This window comes from Nicotiana tomentosiformis, chromosome 4, assembly GCF_000390325.3.
Source record: "Nicotiana tomentosiformis chromosome 4, ASM39032v3, whole genome shotgun sequence".
NCBI classification, from domain to species: Eukaryota; Viridiplantae; Streptophyta; class Magnoliopsida; order Solanales; family Solanaceae; genus Nicotiana; species Nicotiana tomentosiformis.
This window is the reverse complement of record NC_090815.1, coordinates 41,372,772-41,393,834: the sequence shown is the minus strand read 5'-3', so window position 1 is coordinate 41,393,834 and position 21,063 is coordinate 41,372,772. Positions and strand designations below refer to the sequence as shown.

The following is a 21,063-nucleotide window of genomic DNA, read 5'->3' as shown; positions in this document are numbered from 1 at the left end:
GCTGGACTCATTGGAATCACATTTTGAACCTTTCGGAGTGACGTAAGGTTGGTATCCTTCGTACACGTTATTAGGATTAACTCTTCATCAAGAATCTTATAAGAATAAGGAACTACCAACAACATTGATAATATAAGAATAAGAGAAGTAACATCAATATCAATCGTTTCATAAGAAGGGCAGCAATGTAAGTACTGCTAGCTTCTAAGAGTAGAGTATCTTTGGGAGCTCGTTCATTACATTATGTACAATCGGAGTCGTGCAAAAGAATGAAGGGGATAGCCTCACATACCTTGTATATACTGCCCAACCTCAAGCTATGCAAATGTCACGACTCCTTAGTCTACAATAAGAGAAATGACACTATCATTATCGTTTAAGCGTCGTAACTATTATGTATCGACCGCAACCTATTTTACGATGAAACGGACAGCACCTCCCCTATTTATATGACTTACCACAAGTCAATAAAATCACCAAACAGCCCAAACAACATCATTAATAATCATATTGAGCCTCCAAAATAGTCCACCAACTAACAACATTACTACCAAGCCTTTCGATATATATTTCACAAGTTCTAGCATCAACGACTTAGCCACAACTTGGATAATCTTAAATATATATAGAGTAAGAGGTTCCTTACCTTTAAACAGAAAGAACAACTCCAATTTGACCTTAATTTTCCACGAAATATCCCTTCAATTCTGCCACAAGAACAAGGAAGCGAAACTAGCAATTAATTCGGGTTTTTCGGTACTAGAATTACTTTAGAAGACATGAAATCACCTAGGGTTGATATTAAAAACTTGAAGGTGTATTTACAGAACATAAAACACTTAAAAAAACCTCCCACACGAGCTGGAACAACACAAAAATCAGCAACAACAAGAAGAACAAGAAACTTACTAGCGCCACGGGATTCCCGACATTTGATTTGTGTTGTTTGCCCTTTGTTTGGGTCTTGGATCATGAGAGAACCTTGAGAGACTATTTTTAGGGTTATAAGGTCTGAATATACTGAAACATAATGACTTAAAACGGGGTTGAGGTATCTTATATATGTTCATATGTCTTAAACCGCCTTTGTGGGCCCCATAGAGAGCAGCTTAGTGCACTCTCGCAAAAACGCGAATATCTCTCTATTCCGAGATCGTATCGACGAACGGTTTAATGCGTTGGAAACTAGACTCATAGATCTTCAATTGGATAGGTATATCACCCCATAATTCCAAGCACATTGGGAGAAAAATGCAGTAACATTTGACCTAAAGTTTAAGTAAAATTATAAACCTAAGTTGCGACAACCTTTATCGACTTTTGTTTCATAACTCGCTTGACTTCAATACTTATGATACGGATATTATATGATTCAAATACATTAAAACAAGACCTCTTGGGATAGTTAATCACCTCTAGTTTACCTGAAAATACGGGTTACAACATCCTTGATTCGTTTAACTTCTAATACTTGTTAACCACTCTTATACACCCTTGTATCGTTTAAGACCAATATGATTAACTTCTTATCATCTCAAAGATAATCTCTTCTTAGATTTATGTCGACTAACTTATGGCGTGATCTATGGTATGCGAATTTGGGTTGTAACACCCTCTCCCCCTTAGGAACATTCGTCCTCGAATGTAAGGGTTTATGTGGTGTCTAACTCATCGTGGATTCCGACGGAGATTTCCGGCTGAGTTTCCCCTATAAAATAGACACTAGCCAAACTTGCAAGCAGTTAAACCCAACCTATGGCCTTACAAGACTATACAAAGCATTATAGATATGTACATTATCTGCATATCACCATTTTGTATTAAAAAATAGAGTATTCACAAGCTATTGCTTACCTCATAGAGCCGTTTCACCTTATAATGCGTCCTTTTTTCTCCCGGCATCCTCGTTATCTTCACTCTTGAATAGGTAAGGGTATTTAGACTTCATCTCCTCTTCTGCTTCCCATGTTATTTCTTCTATATTCTTGTTCCTCCATAATACTTTCACGGAAGCTACATCCTTTGTTCTCAGCTTGCGGACTTGTCGATCTAATATAGCCACTGGCACTTCATCATATGATAGATCCTTTGTAACTTGTACATCTTTGATAGGGACGACCCGAGAAGGGTCTCCAATACATTTCCTCAACATAGATACATGGAATACCGGGTGGACAAATTCCAATTCAGATGGCAATTCTAACTCGTAAGCAACCTGTCCAATTCGTCGAAGAATTTTGTACGGCCCAATATACCGCGGACTCAACTTACCCTTCTTCCCAAAACGCATAACACCCTTCATCGGCGAGATCTTCAGGAAAACCCAATCACCAACCTCAAATTCCAGATCACGACGTCGGACGTCGGAATAAGACTTTTGCCTGCTTTGTGCCGTCCTCAGTCGCTCTTGTATCACTTTCACCTTCTCAATGGCTTGGTGAATCAAATCTGGCCCATATAATTCTGTCTCACCGACTTCGAACCATCCAACTGGTGATCTACATCTCCTCCCGTACAGTGCCTCATACGGGGCCATTTTAATACTGGAATGGTAGCTATTATTGTAGGCAAATTCTATAAGTGCCAGATGGTCATCCCAATTCCCCTTGAAATCTAGAACACATGCTCGTAGCATATCTTCAAGCGTCTGGATGGTACGTTCAGCCTGTCCGTCAGTCTGCGGATGGAATGCAGTGCTGAGATTTACTTGTGTGCCTAAACCCTTCTGAAAAGACCTCCAAAAGTTAGCCGTAAATTGAGCTCCTCGGTCTGATATAATAGATACCGGCACACCATGAAGCCTAACAATCTCCTTGATATACAACTTTGCATAATCTTCAGCCGTGTAAGTTGTCTTAACTGGTAGAAAATGGGCAGATTTTGTAAGTCGATCAACTATCACCCAGATGGAGTCAAACTTATGATAAGAGCGAGGTAATCCAATAATGAAGTCCATATTAATCACCTCTCATTTCCAGGTCGGAATCTCTATATTCTGAATCAATCCACTGGGTTTCTAATGCTCGATCTTTACTTGTTGACAATTAGGACACTGGGCTATAAATTCTGCAATAGACTTCTTCATGTTATCCCACCAATACTGCTCATTAACGTCATGATACATCTTTGTCGAGACAGGATGGATAGAATATCGGGACTGATAAATCTCAATCATAATCTTCTCTCGCAACCCTGCCACACTAGGCACACATAATCGGCCCTGGTATCTCAGTGTCCCATCTCCTCCGATCTTGAAAGCTGTAATCTTACACTGCTGAATTCCCTCTCTCAATCTTACTAAGGTAGGATCTTCATATTGCCGTGCTTTTACCTCGGCTACCAAAGATGATTCTGCTGTATTCTGTACAGTAACACCTCCGTCATCAGAGTCCAACAATCTGATTCTCATATTGGCCAGCTGGTGAAGCTCTTTGGTCAACCCTTGTCTACCTGCCTCAATATGTATTAAGCTTCCCATTGACTTACGGCTGAGAGCGTCTGCCACAACATTGGCTTTACCGGGATGGTACAATATCTCGACGTCATAGTCTTTCAGTAATTCAAGCCACCTACGCTGCCTCAAATTCAACTCCTTCTGCTTGAAGATGTATTGTAAACTCTTGTGATCTGTGTAGATGTCAACATGGACGCCGTATAAGTAGTGCCGCCATATCTTCAAAGCATATATTACTGCAGCCAATTCCAAATCATGAGTCGGGTAATTCTTTTCATGCTTCTTCAATTGTCTTGATGCATAAGCAATCACCTTCCCACGTTGCATCAATACGCACCCCAAACCTATACCTGAGGCATCACAATATACCATATAACCTTCTGTTCCTTCTGGAAGAGTGAGCACTGGCGCAGATGTCAATCGATTCTTTAGCTCCTGAAAACTATGTTCACAAGCATCAGACCACTTGAACTTGGTAGCTTTCTGTGTTAACTTAGTCAATGGTGCTGATATAGAGGAAAACCCTTCTACAAATCGCCTATAATATCCTGCTAGCCCCAGGAAGCTGCGGACTTCTGACGGTGTTGTAGGTCTCGGCCAATTCTTCACTGCATCGATCTTCTGAGTGTCGACACTAATACCCCTCATCAGATATCACATGGCCAAGGAATGCTACTGAGTTCAGCCAGAATTCACATTTAGAGAGCTTAGCATATAACTTATGATCCTGAAGGGTCTGTAATACTATCCGCAAGTGGCCCGCATGTTCCGCCTCCGAACGAGAATACACCAGAATGTCATCAATGAATACGATCACGAACACATCAAGATAGGGCCTGAATACACTATTCATGAGATCCATAAAAGCTGTTGGGGCATTTGTTAGCCCGAACGACATCACCAAGAACTCAAAGTGCCCATATCTTGTCCGGAAGGCCGTCTTTGGAATATCCTTCTCCTTAACCCTTACCTGATGATACCCTGAACGCAAGTCAATCTTGGAGAAATACTTGGCACCCTGGAGTTGGTCAAACAGGTCATCAATCCTTGGAAGTGGATACTTGTTCTTTATTGTAAACTTATTCAACTGTCGATAATTGATACACATCCTTAACGACCCATCTTTCTTCCATACGAACAAGACTGGTGCACCCCAAGGTGAAGTGCTAGGCCTAATGAAACCCTTATCCAGCAAGTCCTTCAACTGCGCCTTCAATTCTCGCAACTCTACCGGGGCCATCCTGTATGGAGGGATAGAGATCGGTTGAGTGTCAGGCAACGCATCAATGCTAAACTCAATCTCCCTTTCAGGAGGAAAGCCTGAGAGTTCATCTGGGAAAACATCTAGAAATTCATTGACCACGGGGATTGATTGTAGCTTAGGCGGCTTCGCCTCCGCATCCCTAACACGAACAAGATGATAAATATAACCTTTTGAGATCATCTTCCTTGCCTTAAGATAGGAAATAAACCTACCTTTCGGCGTAGCAATGTTCCCCTTCCATTCAATGGCGGGTTCACCCGGAAACTGAAACCTAACCATCTTCATACGACAGTCAACATTTGCATAGCATGAGGCCAACCAGTCCATTCCCATTATCACATCGAAATCAACCATTTCTAACTCAAATAAATTTGCCGAGGTTTGACGACTACAAATCATCACAGTGCAACCTTTATATACCCTTCTAGCAATCACAGAATCTCCTATCGGAGTGGATACCGCAAGTGGTTTACTTATCAATTCAGGTTCAATGCCAAACTTATTAGCCACAAAGGGTGTAACATATGATAAGGTAGATCCTGGATCAATTAGGGCATATACATCATAAGAAAACACAGACAATATACCTGTAACAACATCCGGAGATGACTCGAGATCTTGTCGACCTACTAGAGCATAGGTTCGATTTTGAGCACCACTCGAACTCGGCACTGAACCTCTACCTCTACCACGACCTGTCGACTGTTGAAAACCTTGTGCTGGAGGTCGAACTGATGAGGAAGAACTAGACACATATCCAGTCGGTTGAGCCATACCACCACCTCCTCTGTTAGGACAATCCCGCATCATATGGCCACGTTGTCCGCAAGAATAGCACGCATCGGAACCTCGACGGCACAGTCCAAAGTGGGCCTTGCCGCACTGATCACAACGAGGTGTTGGGGGTCTCGTCTGACTAGTATCTCTATGAAATTGTGAGCCTGATGCCCTTGAACTCTGACCTGAACCAGAATAGGTAAATCGATCATACCGAGGCCTCTGAAACTGTAGGGGAGCACTAGCTACAGGTGGCGCCGAACTCCTCGAAGATTGAGGCCTGATACTGCATCTGAACTTATCAGAATACCCTGCAAATCTCGCCCTCTTATGCTGGCCCCTATCCTGCTCCCTATCTGCCCTTTGCTGGCGCTTAAGATCCTCTAGGGTCTGGGCATAAGCCTGAATACGGGAAATATCCATGCCCTCTACCAAGGAGGCTGTTGTGCACTCATTTATCAGATGTGGTCCCAACCCGTTCACGAACAGATGCACCCTATCACTCATCTCGGACACCATATGGGGAGAATACCTTACTAAAGAATCAAACTGTATACTATACTCTCGTACACTCATATTACCATGTCGAAGGTTCAAGAACTTATCAGCTCTAGCTCGTCATATCTCAACTGGCAAGTAGTGATGAAGAAAGGCCTCAGAAAATTCCTTCCACACGGCTGGAGGAGCATTCGGACCCCTAGATCTCTCCCAACTATCATACCAGAAAACCGCTAAATCCCGTAACCGATAAGAAGCCAACTTTACTGCCTCCGTATCACTAGCATGCATAACCCGCAATGTACGATGAACCTGATCAATAAATGTTTGTGGGTCCTCCTTGGGGTCTGATCAGGTAAACACTGGAGGGTCTAGATTAATAAAATCACGAACTCTTGCACTAACCGGTTTATCAGCAGCACCGGTATTCTGCCTCTGAGCCTGAGCAGCTACCAAGCTAGTCAACAACTGCACCGCATTGTGCATATCATGGTCTGTAGTGCCAGACGGGGGAACTGGATGTACTGGGTGCCTCCTAATATCCTCTGGAGGAGACGGAGAGGTATGAGACGGCATCTCACTCTGAGCCTCACTTTGGCATGCTCTGGCTGGAGGCACCTGAATGTCACCCTCTCCCACAGCTGTATCAAGCCGTTTACTAATCGCTTGCTTCCTAGTCGAAGGCATCGCTGAAAGAAAATAAGGTGAATATTAGATATGAACACTTACGACTCAACTCTACGCACGATCTAGATTCAGGAACAAGGTAACAACCCTAGATGTCACGTAGCCTCCTGATTATAAATATGGCGCGCTACACATCCATAATCAAAACTCTACTAGACAGGCTCATAGACATCCCCTAGGACAGACTTGCTCTGATACCAAGTTTGCCACGACCCAACTGGAAGGTCATGACTAGAACCCGGGCCATACTTGCCGAGCACCAACGTACATTTTATCTAACCTTCCTTATTATCTTTAAGGGCCGACAAGACCAATATAAATGGTAGACATGGATCATGAACATCCAATAATGAAAGATAATGTCATGAACATACGTAACATGGGATGACAAGACTGTCAAAAAACTATATATAAGGTACGAGCTACCATGGTGCCATGAAAGACTATACAACAAAAATCAGCCGACAAGGCATTCCAAACCATACATGAGTCGACACCTGTTTATGAGCCTCTAAAAGAACATAAGTGCTACAACATTGCCGGAACAGGGCCCTGACATACCGATAATGTCTATAACAAAAATGCATACCAAGACCACGGCAAGTCCGGAGAAGGGATCTCGCCAATAACCGCTGAACTGGATAGCCTACTGTGATGGGGGAGCTGCGTCTACCCGTCTATCAGGACCTGCAGCACGACATGCAGCGTCCACAAATAAAAAGGGCGTCAGTACGAATAAAGTACTGAGTATGTAAGGTAGGAAAGCATAAGTAAGAACAATAATGTAAACAGTGATAGGGAATATACAACCTGTGACATCTGGGTACCTCTGAGGGCTACTGACATGAAATACATGATACATACATATATATATACATAAACTTTTAAAACATACGCCTTTGTGGGCATCATCATCATCATATCGTACCCTGCCGTAATAGGCTCGGTAAAACGTACCCGGCCATCATAGGGCTCGGTAGAATCGTACCCGGCCACGTGGAGCTCGGTAAAACCCAACTGATCAGTGGTTGCACAATAGGTGCCATACCCGGCCGACTATAGCGCGGCTCGGTAGAGTAAAATAGATACATATATATGATGCATGCTGGACTCATTGGAATCACATTTTGAACCTTTCGGAGTGACGTAAGGTCGGTATCCTTCGTACACGTTATTAGGATTAACTCTTCATCAAGAATCTTATAAGAATAAGGAACTACCAACAACATTGATAATATAAGAATAAGAGAAGTAACATCAATATCAATCGTTTCATAAGAAGGGCAGCAATGTAAGTACTGCTAGCTTCTAAGAGTAGAGTATCTTTGGGAGCTCGTTCATTACATTATGTACAATCGGAGTCGTGCAAAAGAATGAAGGGGATAGCCTCACATATCTTGTATATACTGACCAACCTCAAGCTATGCAAATGTCACGACCTTTTAGTCTACAATGAGAGAAATGACACTATCATTATCGTTTAAGCGTCGTAACTATTATGTATCGACCGTAACCTATTTTACGATGAAACGGACAGCACCTCCCCTATTTATATGACTTCCCACAAGTCAATACAATCACCAAACAGCCCAAACAACATCATTAATAATCATATTGAGCCTCCAAAACAGTCCACCAACTAACAACATTACTACCAAGCCTTTCGATATATATTTCACAAGTTCTAGCATCAACGACTTAGCCACAACTTGGATAATCTTAAATATATATAGAGTAAGAGGTTCCTTACCTTTAAACAGAAAGAACAACTCCAATTTGACCTTAATTTTCCACGAAATATCCCTTCAATTCTGCCACAAGAACAAGGAAGCGAAACTAGCAATTAATTCGGGTTTTTCGGCACTAGAATTACTTTAGAAGACATGAAATCACCTAGGGTTGATATTAAAAACTTGAAGGTGTATTTACAGAACATAAAACACTTAAAAAAACCTCCCACACGAGCTGGAACAACACAAAAATCAGCAACAACAAGAAGAACAAGAAACTTACTAGCGCCACGGGATTCCCGACATTTGATTTGTGTTGTTTGCCCTTTGTTTGGGTCTTGGATCATGAGAGAACCTTGAGAGACTATTTTTAGGGTTATAAGGTCTGAATATACTGAAACATAATGACTTAAAACGGGGTTGAGGTATCTTATATATGTCCATATGTCTTAAACCGCCTTTGTGGGCCCCATAGAGAGCAGCTTAGCGCACTCTCGCAAAAATGCGAATATCTCTCTATTCCGAGATCGTATCGATGAACGGTTTAATGCATTGAAAACTAGACTCATAGATCTTCAATTTGATAGGTATATTACCCCATAATTCCAAGCACATTGGGAGAAAAATGCAGTAACATTTGACCTAAAGTTTAAGTAAAATTATAAACCTAAGTTGCGACAACCTTTATCGACTTTTGTTTCATAACTCGCTTGACTTCAAGACTTATGATACGGATATTATATGATTCAAATACATTAAAACAAGACCTCTTGGGACAGTTAATCACCTCTAGTGTTACCCGAAAATACGGGTTATAACATCCTTGATTCGTTTAACTTCTAATACTTGTTAACCACTCTTATACACCCTTGTATCGTTTAAGACCAATAGGATTAACTTCTTGTCATCTCAAAGATAATCTCTTCTTGGATTTACGTCGACTAACTTATGGCGTGATCTATGGTATGCGAATTTGGGTTGTAACATAAGGTCTGCGTACACACTACCCTCTCCAGACCCCACTACTGAGATTATACTGAGTTGTTATTGGTGGTGGTGTTACTAGCAAGATATAACTCTTCTCCTACACAAAGACATTGGAACGGGATTAAGCATATATCATGATATTTAAAAGGAACACTTATGTGTTTATTTTATTCTAATAAAGGTAGTGCAGATCTTGTTGGTTATGCAGATGCAGGTTATTTATCTGATCCACATAAAGTTCGATCTCAAATCGGGTACGTATTTACATGTGGAGGTACTGTTATATCATTGCGCTCCACAAAATAATCTATTGTTGCTATTTCTTCAAATCATACTGAGATAATAGCTATTCATAAAGCAAGTATAGAATGTGTATGGGTGAGATCAGTGATTCATTTTATTCAAGAAAAATGTGGTTTGGAATGTGATAAAAGATCCACAATTTTATACGAAGACAATGCTGCATCCATAGCCCAATTACAGGGAGGATTTATAAAAAAAGATAGAACAAAGCACATTTCACCAAAATTATTCTACACACATGATCTTCAAAAAAATGGTGACATTGATGTGCAACAAATCCGTTCAAGTAATAATCCAGCAGATTTATTCACTAAATCTTTGCTAACTTCAACTTTTGAGAAAATGGTATACAAGATTGGAATGCGGAGACTCAAATATTTGAAACAAGATTTTTATCCGGAGGAGTAAAATACGCGCTATACTTTTTTTCTCTTACTAAGGTTTTTCCCAAGTGATTTTCCTTATTGCTACTTTATAGAAAGGGGAATCGACAGCAGCTTTCGGTCAATGTGATTTTACAAAAAAAAACCATAAAACTCCACTTTATTCCTGTTTTGCCCCTATTCTTCAATATAGCATTCATTGGCTGAAAAATTAGGAAAAAACCCTAAACCCTCCCACTTTTAATAGTTGTCTCCACTTTAGGGTTTTTTTTCAATTTTTCAGCCAATGCTATATTGAAGAATAGGGGCAAAACAGGAATAAAGTGGAGTTTTATGGGTTTTTTGTAAAATCACATTGACCGGAAACTGCGGGAGGGCTTAGGGTTTTTGTCTAATTTTTCAGCCAATGCTATATTGCAGAATAGGGGCAAAACAGGAATAAAGTGGAGTTTTGTGGGGTTTTTTTGTAAAATCACATTGACCGGAAGCTGCCGTCGATTCCCCTTTCTATAAAGTAGTAATGTTCTTGAATTTCTGAGGAAAAATTACTTATTCTGGGAACAAAAAACCATTTCTATAACATGAAGCTAAAAACTGAAGGGAAAACGAAGAATGGGGGCATTCTCTTTAATAAACAAAATCCAATATTCACCACACAGAGTGATACAGATACAAGGCCACATTCAATACCAAGGTTCTTTAACAAGCTGAGCACAGAAAAGTTGAACGAAAACACTCCCTATGATAAAATTAACAGACAGAAGTCCCAGAAAAAGTGAATTTGTTGAATTGTCACTTGTACAAGATTATACATTTAAGGCAGATTAGTGGAACTCGTGCAGCAACACGCTGACAATACAAAAGGTAAAAACTGGGTTAGAACTTTATGTTCTGTACAATATGCCCATCCAACACAATTATCTGAGAAAGATCTTCATCAAATTCCTGGCCGAAAATGACCAGACATTCATCTCTGTGTATTATTCTCTTCCAGTGAAAAGCCACAGAAAATCATCTCCTTCCATTGTACAAATATTGCCACCAACATAACTTCTATCCAGATAACTCAAAGCCTCGACAAGCTATTCATTTGGATCGGTTTCAACAGACACGGGATCAGGCTGTAAATTTTCTGAATCAATATCAGGGAAAACCTCAGATTGCAAAGAAGGAACAATGTTATTTACATGCAACCATGTCAATTCCCATAAGCTATCTCCACCAAGGGCGCTCCTCTTAACAAGTACCCCCTTAGACTTCATTACAGACAAGGTGTTCTTCAGGAGTTCAGGGACTAGTTCCTGAAGCTTTTCACTTTTTTTACCTCTAACTTTCACCTTCATACATTTTTCCATCCTGTTGAGGACGCCCAACCACAGTTTACAGAATGTGGTCAATTGAGATAGCTCATGAAGCAACTGGTGAAATACTTTAGTAAGTAGCTTTAAGGCAAGAACAAGTGTCTCTTCCATGTTCCGATAGTCTTTTTGTGATGCGAGCTCAATCAAGTCATCCAACATTGTGAAAATGACCATATCAAAGCACTGCAACCAGATACCATGTGGAAAGTAAATTTCATGCTCTCCGGTCAAGCACATTTGTAGGGATGAAAGAGCATGATTCCTAACTTCTCTCTGATCCAAACTAACTTTCCTCAGCCCCTGTACAAGCCTCAGCCACATCTCCCCAATATCTTGGGACAACTTCACAGCTTCAGTCTCTGCCAGAGCTTCCCTAGTATCTTTGGACCAGCGTGCTAAACAAGCCACTGAACCTGCCATGAGATCCACTGCCCGACCAGGTCTATCAGCAGGCCCAACACGAGACTCTGCAAAATTTCTTGCTGCATCGAGGCAAAGAACATAATTAGCTGGAGACAAATGGGCTCCATCAGACATAATAAAAACCAGAGCGTCAAATCCTGTTTCAGAAGCTTCTGGATGTCTTGCTGTTATGGAAAGTAAAAGGGTAATAGTTCTCCATCCCATTTGAGAACGAATGTGTGTGGCATTTGCTTTAACCAGACGACTGACTTCCTGTGTAATCTGCTCACAGTATGCATCAGCAACGCGGGCGTCAAGCTTGAGAACAAGTTGTAGTGATCTCAAAAGTTCATCAGCTAAGTTCTCTTTATAGGGAAGCAACCTCAGGCAGATGCGGAGGAGTCCAAAAACAGCTTTCTCAATCAAAGCACAAGGCATTACTGTTGAGTGGACAATATTAGCTATATGCTCATAAACTCCCTGCCAAAGAAGTCTTATTCTATCTCTGTTGTTCAAGGTAATTGCAATCAGCAGTTCCAAGCAGAACACTGCTGTGTCTTCATCTTCAGGAGAACTACTACCCTTCTGAGGTCTCCCTGCAACCCATATGAGTGCCCGTGCCAACTGTAGCAAAGAATCAGCTAGAAGAAACTTACTTTCTGTAAAGATGTTATCGATGTGACACTTCTGAATTGTCTGCAGTGTGCTATGGTGAGCAGCGAGTTGTTGCTCAGTAGGTTGAGACCTTGGCTCTTCAGTATCTAAAGATAGGAGCTGACTAAATCGCCCCATAAGTCCTGAAGATCTTCTAGGAGTACCTATGGATTGCATATGACTGGAAGATAACGAATTAGGTAGGGGCTTCCCATGTCCTGTATCAGAAGGTGCCTCTGATTCATCAGCCGCATCACTTGCTACACGAGCAGGAAGAAGGCCAAGCTTATGCAATCTCAAGACGCAATCCAAGATATTTCTCCAGCCAGTACGGATGAAATTACCGTATTTGTTTGCAATAGTGAAAACTGTAACAGTTGCCATCCTTGCTTTTGCATCATCGCCAAAGGCTAAAACAGGTTCCTCAACCAATGAAGGATTCAAGAGAGTTGTGAACTTACATAGAGATACTACCAGATCATCCAAAACATCTTCAAGATGATGGCAAGCTGAAATCTTTGCAACAGCCAAGAAACCATCAATACATGTTTGGTAGACATCCTCATGTTCAGCATGATCAAATACCACAGAGATAGCAGCAATAGTTGGACCAGACATTGTGGCAAACATATCATGATCAAGATAGGCTCTCGAATCACACACAATATATGGAGAAGTTTTCTTGGATTTGTGCATCAAGTCAATCCAACGGCTTGGGTTCATTTCAGCAAAACCAGCTCCTTGTTCTGGTGTTGTGCGGATCTCATTGTTGCATATAGAATGATATAATTCAGACAGATATTCACGAGGGAGATCATTACCTCCATTAATGTTCCGATTATTTCGAATGAAATCTTCCTCTGTCATCTTCTTCTTCACCTGAACATTATGCTGGTCAGTATTGAGCATTATAACTGAATATGACAACACCATAGCAGCATCTTTATTAGCTAGAATCTGTGGAGATTGCTCATAATATCTCTCTGAAAACGCCTCAAGTACCCGTTGTATTTTTTGAGATTCACCAGGCAGTCGAAAAGTTTCCAAAAATAACCGCAATGCAATATCCAGGTTCATGTCTTCGAAATCAAACGTTCCAGCAAATTCATGAAGAACTTGAATGCAAAATTCATCGTGATTTCCAAGAAAGTCCCCCACAAGATTCTTATCTAGACCAGCTGTAAACCTGAAAAAGCAAGCCACACTCTGGGGATCAAGTTTCTCTGGCAACAGATGTGTTCCTTGGAGAAATTCTAGTCCTTTCTTTGGGTCCCTATTGAAATGATCAGCTCCAATCATTAACCTTCTTTTTATGTACTTCCTCCTACGTACAAACGGTACCCAATGATTGGGATCACTATAGCTCTCACACTTAACCATCCAGAATGGAGCATACTCCTCAAGATTTATCGGACTTTGTTGCGAACTACATCCATTGCTTATCCTCTCAGCCATTCCCTGAATTACAGCAATCAGACCATCCAAAGCAAGAATGTTCATGGCAGACAACGGAGAGTTCACCGGGAATGCACTCTTTGACAATAAATTCGCAAGTTCTTCAAAAACATTGGTGCAGGTGATATCACAATCTAAATTTGCATACATTTCTACCATGAAGGACTTCTGCCTGCAAAAGTCAACAAGAGCCTCCATAGCTACTTCCTGCTGCTGGTATGAAGCCCCATAACGACTTTGTGCAAGTCTCAAGACAACACATGACAAGAAGGCCTCAAGTGGTAGCTTTAGTTCAGTTCGCAACTGCTGATACAGATTTAGAACAATGCTGCAGACAGTTGAAAGAATCACTGGACTCGTTGACAGGCCAAATACCATCAGATTTTGGAATAATTCATCCTGAACCAAACTCAACAATCTAGGGTGACTGCGTATAGCAGAGCCACCCAGTTCAACGGCTGAGTTGATCAAACAAAGGGCAAAAAGTGGAACATCTTCATCAAATGCTGTTGTATTTGCTCTGGGACCCATCCCTATATGTTCGACAACATTTAACAAGGAACACAAGAAGTGAAATATCTCAACCATGCATGGAACTCCATATGGTTCAGTCATTAGATGTAAATCATTAGGAACATTATCCTTCCCGTTATCACTCATGACCATGCCTTCATCTATAATACCATTAAGCAGAACTGTAGAGGCAGAAGAAGAAAAAGCTCCAGAAGGTGGCTGGCTATCATATTCAGAAGTACCAGTGCCATTCTCTGACTTGCTATTGAAACTGTACTCATTGTCAAGGCCCACAACCTACACTAGAAGAAATTTAACATATAATGCTCCAAACACATTCATATAGAAGAATAAGCAAAAAGCAAATGATCTATCAATATGATATCTGATATCTTTTGGAATATCTTCATTCGATTCCAGAACTTCTCTTTGATGCTAATATACGAAGACTACTTTGTTAGAGCATAATTCTTATCCTACTCCTCCCCCCCACCCCCAGCAAGGGCAAGAAAAAGAAAAGGGGAGAATAACAGATACCACCCCTCATATTTCATTTCGTAACACAACTTCCTTGTGGTTTACGATATTATGCTTACCTTCCTTATTTTGGATTTTCTGTAACAATTCTTTTCACCTATTTATCATTAGTGTAAAAAAAATTCAATTTGACTTATTTACCCTTATTAATATTATCTATTTTGTTTAACAAGTTCTTTAAGAATAAAAAATTTTAATCCATTGGCTGGCTCTCCCGAAACAACACACAACTCACACACCCAGAAGAACTAAACACAACAAAGCTCAAATCTTTTTTTATTATCATCATCATTATTGCAAGATTAATACATATGTCCCATTTTCTTGGATGATGGTTTCTCTTTTTTAGTAGCAGTAGCAGGAACTTCTTCCAGATATTGCAGTTGTTAATATTCTTCACACTTTTCCACAAAGGGGCTCCTTTTCTTCTGCAAACACTATTTCCGATTTCCAATTAAACAAGTAAAGAGCATAAGTAAACAGCTTTTTTCCAATTACAATCATCGATTTCCTTCTTTTTGATAAGGTATTACAATTGTTGAGTTTCAATTACAACAATTAAAAAATTGTTTCAGTGTTGACAGATATCGGTATCAGCCACGCCTTTCCCTTAAGCCGGTCTCCTCTCCCAAGTCCCACCTACCAATTCCCGGCGCCGATGGGGAAGTTTTGACTGGACAAAGCCAGATGTCAAAAGACTCTATAGTTCCGATTCATGTCAATTCACAGTTTTAATCCCATTAACTGAATCCAACAAAATCCAAATAATTCTTCTTCTCGATAACACCAAATCTTTCATTGTCATCATAAAAGGTAATCCTTCCACTAATTCCACAGGAAGAAGAACGTGGAATGCAACATGTTTGCAGAGTAAGAACGACTTTCCAATCAATGGATTTAGATTTTTTACTCTTAAAGAATGTGTTACATAAAAGGGTATATTAGTAAGGGTAAATTAGCCAAATTGTAAACTTTTTACATTACTGATAAATAGGTTAAAAGAATTGTTACATGAAATTCAAAATAAGCAAGATAACCATAATATCGTAAACCGCATGGATTTAAAGCCTCAAGTGTTTGCACCTAATGGAGGTGCTATTATTGCATTTGATGTTATTAAGATTTGACCACTTAATGAGTCTGAATAATCTGAATCATGCAGATCTTGAAAAGAGTATTAAAAGAGTCTTATTATTCAATGAGTTTTGCGATGATCACTTTTCACCACCACTTTGTCGACACAATCATCATCGTTAACCACCATCAACAAGCACCTCCACCATCACAACCATCACCACTGCCAACTGGCACCACCATTTACTATCACAACAACCAGCATCACCACCACCAACATTGCCAACCACCACTACCACCAACCACCGCTACCAGTCACCACCTTACAACCTAATATTTTGTGGATATAATAGTTAAATTATTTTACTTGAATTTTATACTTATTTAATTTTTAAAAAAATAAACTATAAATATTAAAATATTAAGAAAACTAACAGTCTTAATTATTCAGTTCTAAATACAACATCTTAATTCAGATTTAGACATTTTAATCTTAATAAAAACAAACGGTCCCTTAGTGTTACAAAGCAAAATTTGAGGGGAAAACTATGAAATTAAGACCGATTTTAGATGTACATGCAGAAGCAAAGAGAACTATCGATTAGCTTATGACGTCTAAGGCAAGTACTGGCTTTGTATTGAATTGTATAAACCACATGATCTAAAAGCTTAAGCTTTTAAAAGAGGCCACTTAGCCCACTCTTTTCCTTGTGCCAACACAAAAAAAAATTGTTTTATCAAATGATACCCATAAAGCGAAATTGGATCATGAGAAGAATTATAACACCATCTGTTTACTACCTTTTTTAATGATTTTGCACTCTAGGAGGGAAATGTAGAAAATTCTGATGGATCATTATTTCCCAAACCAGGAAGAAGAATGGTACATACTGCAGGAAGGATAACTTCAAGATACATATAATAAAAAAAAGAGGATGCACCAATACCGTGTTTTGGGTGGAACTGCCTCGTCTAACTATAGAATGTTGAGTGTTGTCGACATCCGGAAGGTGTGAAAAGATACATCTCACAAGTTCATGCATGGTGTGACGTGCTATCTGCTGTAAGAGCTCACTCTTGCTTCCAGCTTGATGAACTACTCTAAAGCACGTATTGACTATGGTGCAAACATGCTGATTACTCAACACAACTGATGCTTTACTTCTCATGCATGCCAAAAGTACTTGAAGTATCTTCATCAATACAACTTCTTCTGACCCAGGATCAGTTACCTCGAATCTGCAACTGGTCACAGCATCCACTACAGAGTGCATGGCATTTTCAACGTTGGCAGTATTACAATCAAGAACATCAAGACTCAAAATTTTGAAGACAGAAGACAATGCAACACCAGTGATTGGTGCCCCAGTTTCATCAGATCGAATAACATCCAAGAATGGCTGGAGATATAAGGCCGGACTGACGGCTTGCCACTGATGCTGCCATGAGAATATCTGTTTACGTAATGTCTTCAGAGACTGGATGAGTGAGTGCTCTAGTTGATCATCCCCGGATACATAACGACCACCCCACCTCGCATTTCTTCTCATGACTGCTAAAACAGCACTCACTTCAGAGTTAACCACACAAGCTATATCAGTTTTAATGGAAGAGATGGTCTCGCAATCTTCTGGCTCCTCTTCAATTGCCTTGATACTAGATTGTAGCCTTAAACGCCCCATTGCGGAAAATGTGTAACTCGAATGAACTCTGAATATGTAATCAAGAAAAAGCTCGCAGGGAGTATGATTGAAGCAAGTCAAAGCATACCCCTCATTGTCTACAAAAGACACCATTAGAATCGAAGGGGTCATATAACATATTTGTTGGAAAAGCAACTTCTCAAAAACAATCATAAGGAAGCAAAACACCCTCTGAATAGTGGTAAGATATAAACGCCATATAAAGGTAGTGCTTCTTATTTCAGGAAACAGACAGTACCAATTGTATAGATCACTTCTTTTTATCGGTACTAGTTGCATAGATAACTGACCCGTCTCAATTCCTAAAGAGGTCGTTTGGCTTGTTGAATAAATTTGGAATAAGTAGAGACAAAATATATAGTCCATTGTTGATTGTTTTTGCAGCATGGGTTGAATTATGGGTGGGGTTGTAATCACTTACCATGGGATAACTTTTATCCCACCGGATAAATTGATGCTTTTACCCCTTTTCATATTTCTCTTCTTCTTCCATAATAGCCACCAACTTACTTTAAGTAAATGGACGGGCATGGTAGTGCTTCCAAACAATTGACATATAGAATACACATCAAAGTAATATCCCACTACTCCTCAAAGATATTTCATATCAGATGGGATAAAACTATTCAAGTTCTCTGTTTAAAATAAGACCACCAAGAAAGGAAAAGGACAAAAATCTCTCACTCTGGCTGGTTTTTGACTAGTGACTAACAAAGACATCAACAGTCACAGTCAGAAGACCTAATCTGTCCATCTGCATAATCTCCCCTTGCTGATAAACAAATAAAGGAATAAGGGTCGAATACAATTAAGGCTCAATCCCAAGCAAGATGGCGTCGACTATATGACTCATTGTCCATTTCACTCCATTTATGCCGTCTCAGTCCAAATATTATAAAAAAAACTTAGTTTCACTAGCATTAGAAGCTCTTTACATTTTCTATAGCCATATAAATCTCTAACAAAACTAGAAGACTCCTAGCAGACATTGGACTTAAGGTAAACGTACTAATATTTCTAGATCAAAGGAATAGGGGTCGAGTAAAGCATTAAAAAATAACAAAATAATAGAAACACACATAACACTAACAATCAAAAAGAGGAACGCCAATATGATGTGACTAGTGACTAACTACCCATCAATAGTCTAAGTTACATGAAGTCATCTGGACGTCAGTGCAATCTCTCTGCTGATAAAATACAAGAGAATAAGGGAAATGAAGCATTTAAAAAATAACACCATGTCATCATCTATGTCAGAAAAAAAAAAAAAAAAAACGAAGCGGACCAAGGTGGATTATTTTACCAAAATTTAGCACTCAGTTGATGACCACTGGAGAAGAACAGAGTGCTTTTTGCCCAAAACACCAAGCAAGCACACATTAAACTTGCAGTTCATTTACTTATGTTGAGCCGAGGGTCTATTGGAAACAACCTCTCTATCCTCACAAGGTAGGGGTAAGGTCTGCGTACACACTAACCTCCCCAGACCCCACGGTGTGGGATAATATTGGGTATGTTGTTATTGTTGTTCATTTACCTATGTTGCTCGCTAGTAGCAAAATTCGAAACTATGGATGTTTAATCAGTTCTCCACGAAACAATATGCGCACTTGCATTCTTACTACAAGAACAGGCCCATGTACTCCACTCTCTAATACTACGTCTGTTCCATTATATATGGCAGTGTTGTGTTGCACGAGTAGAAACTGATGTCTTGACACAGGTTTCGACTTAACCTTTTAATTTGACTTATGTAATACTAGTGGTAGTAGAAGAGAGCATTAAAATAACACTTGAAAAGTCATTCTAATTAAAAAACATCACAGCAGAGCTTAAACTCCAAATAGTTAAATAAATTTGAGTTCTTGAAAGTCATGATAGTATGTTAAGTATATACAATAATATCACTAGCCGAAACAATGACAAACATTTCGCTAAAATTGGAATGGAGAGGGTATTTAATAATCTTACCCCCTCCGTCCCTATTTATGTGATATAAGTATTTTTTTAACTTTGTGATATTAAATATGTCATAACATTTGTATGGCTATAAAAGCTCAAAATTTACAAGTTTAAAGTTAAATTATTTCCAAATACAAAATTGACATTTTTTTAACGATTAATGTGGAAATAGTGTAAATAAAATGGAACAGACGGAGTAGACCAAGAAATCATTAATTAGTTGACAAATTAATTCTCAAACGACCTCAACTCAGGGGCTCGTGAGGAATGACTAATTATGGACTTATATTAGTAATATTTAACTTGACCCTTATATTAAAATTGGAAATTTGAAGTATTAGAAGGATCACAATATTATTACGGTAATCATTTCATGTTTGATGAAGTTGCTAGAAAACTGACTGCTAAAATACTAGTGATACTCAAAATGCAGATCATTAAACCCTTAAACTTCATAGCTTTTACGAAATGTGAAGCAATTAAGAATGCATTTCTTGTAAAGATCACACAAGTAACTCCGTAAAGTGGAGCTAAAGCTTTATTTGTGTAATGAAAAGTTACGACATAAGAGGATTAGGGTTTTGATTTCACAAAGAGGAGAAAATGTAGGAAGAGTAGAAGGGAACTTACGGCTCGATTTCGGAGGAGATCGCGGGGAGTTCGCCGAAGAAAGAGATAGAGAAGGAGAGTGGACTTATTTGAAATAAATTGTAAAATTTAGGCCCTCAAAGTGAAATCCATAAAGCCTAGACTTTCCAATTTCCATCCAATCAATCAACTTTACGATTTACATTTAATTTGTAGTACTTTCATATAGAGTAGCTTTTAAATGGAAAACTAACGGGAATGACTCACCAAAAGTATTTATCCGAAAATATTAGCAAAAAAACTTTTTTTTAAAATATTACTACAATTTATACTACAGAAAAGTATTTACAAAGTACTCAGCAGTTATATATGTTGTATATCCTCATGGTATACAATTCACATGTTGTATATCTTAAGGGGTCGTTTGGTAGGGAAACAGGTTATACCTAGATTATAATACGATAATTAAATAACAATAGGATTATCTAGTGATAGATCTTTATGGAAAGATGTTTGATTCATCGGACTAAAAATGGTATATATATATATATATATATGGTACAATATAGATATGTGTTTGATGTATACTAGATAAGTTGGGATAAATTTTTATTTTCAATTTTAACCTTGGATTATTTAAAAGACTTTGGGAAAAGAGCCTTGGAGAAGGACATCTTTGTTATTTTAGCATTTATCCCGGATTAATGAATTCGAGATTATTATCTCAC

General features: G+C 39.3%; 1 protein-coding gene across 1 annotated transcript; it reads right to left on the bottom strand.

Moving 5' to 3' along the window:
* Positions 1–10,678: 10,678 nt before the first annotated feature.
* Positions 10,679–20,535, bottom strand: LOC104098204 (ARF guanine-nucleotide exchange factor GNOM-like). The gene is made up of 3 exons (XM_009604876.4): positions 20,378–20,535; positions 17,027–17,859; positions 10,679–14,765 (listed from the first exon to the last, which is right to left on the bottom strand). Exons 2-3 carry the CDS (start codon positions 17,759–17,761, stop codon positions 11,166–11,168), a joined length of 4,335 nt encoding a protein of 1,444 aa, XP_009603171.1. The 5' UTR covers positions 17,762–17,859; positions 20,378–20,535; the 3' UTR covers positions 10,679–11,165.
* Positions 20,536–21,063: the final 528 nt, after the last annotated feature.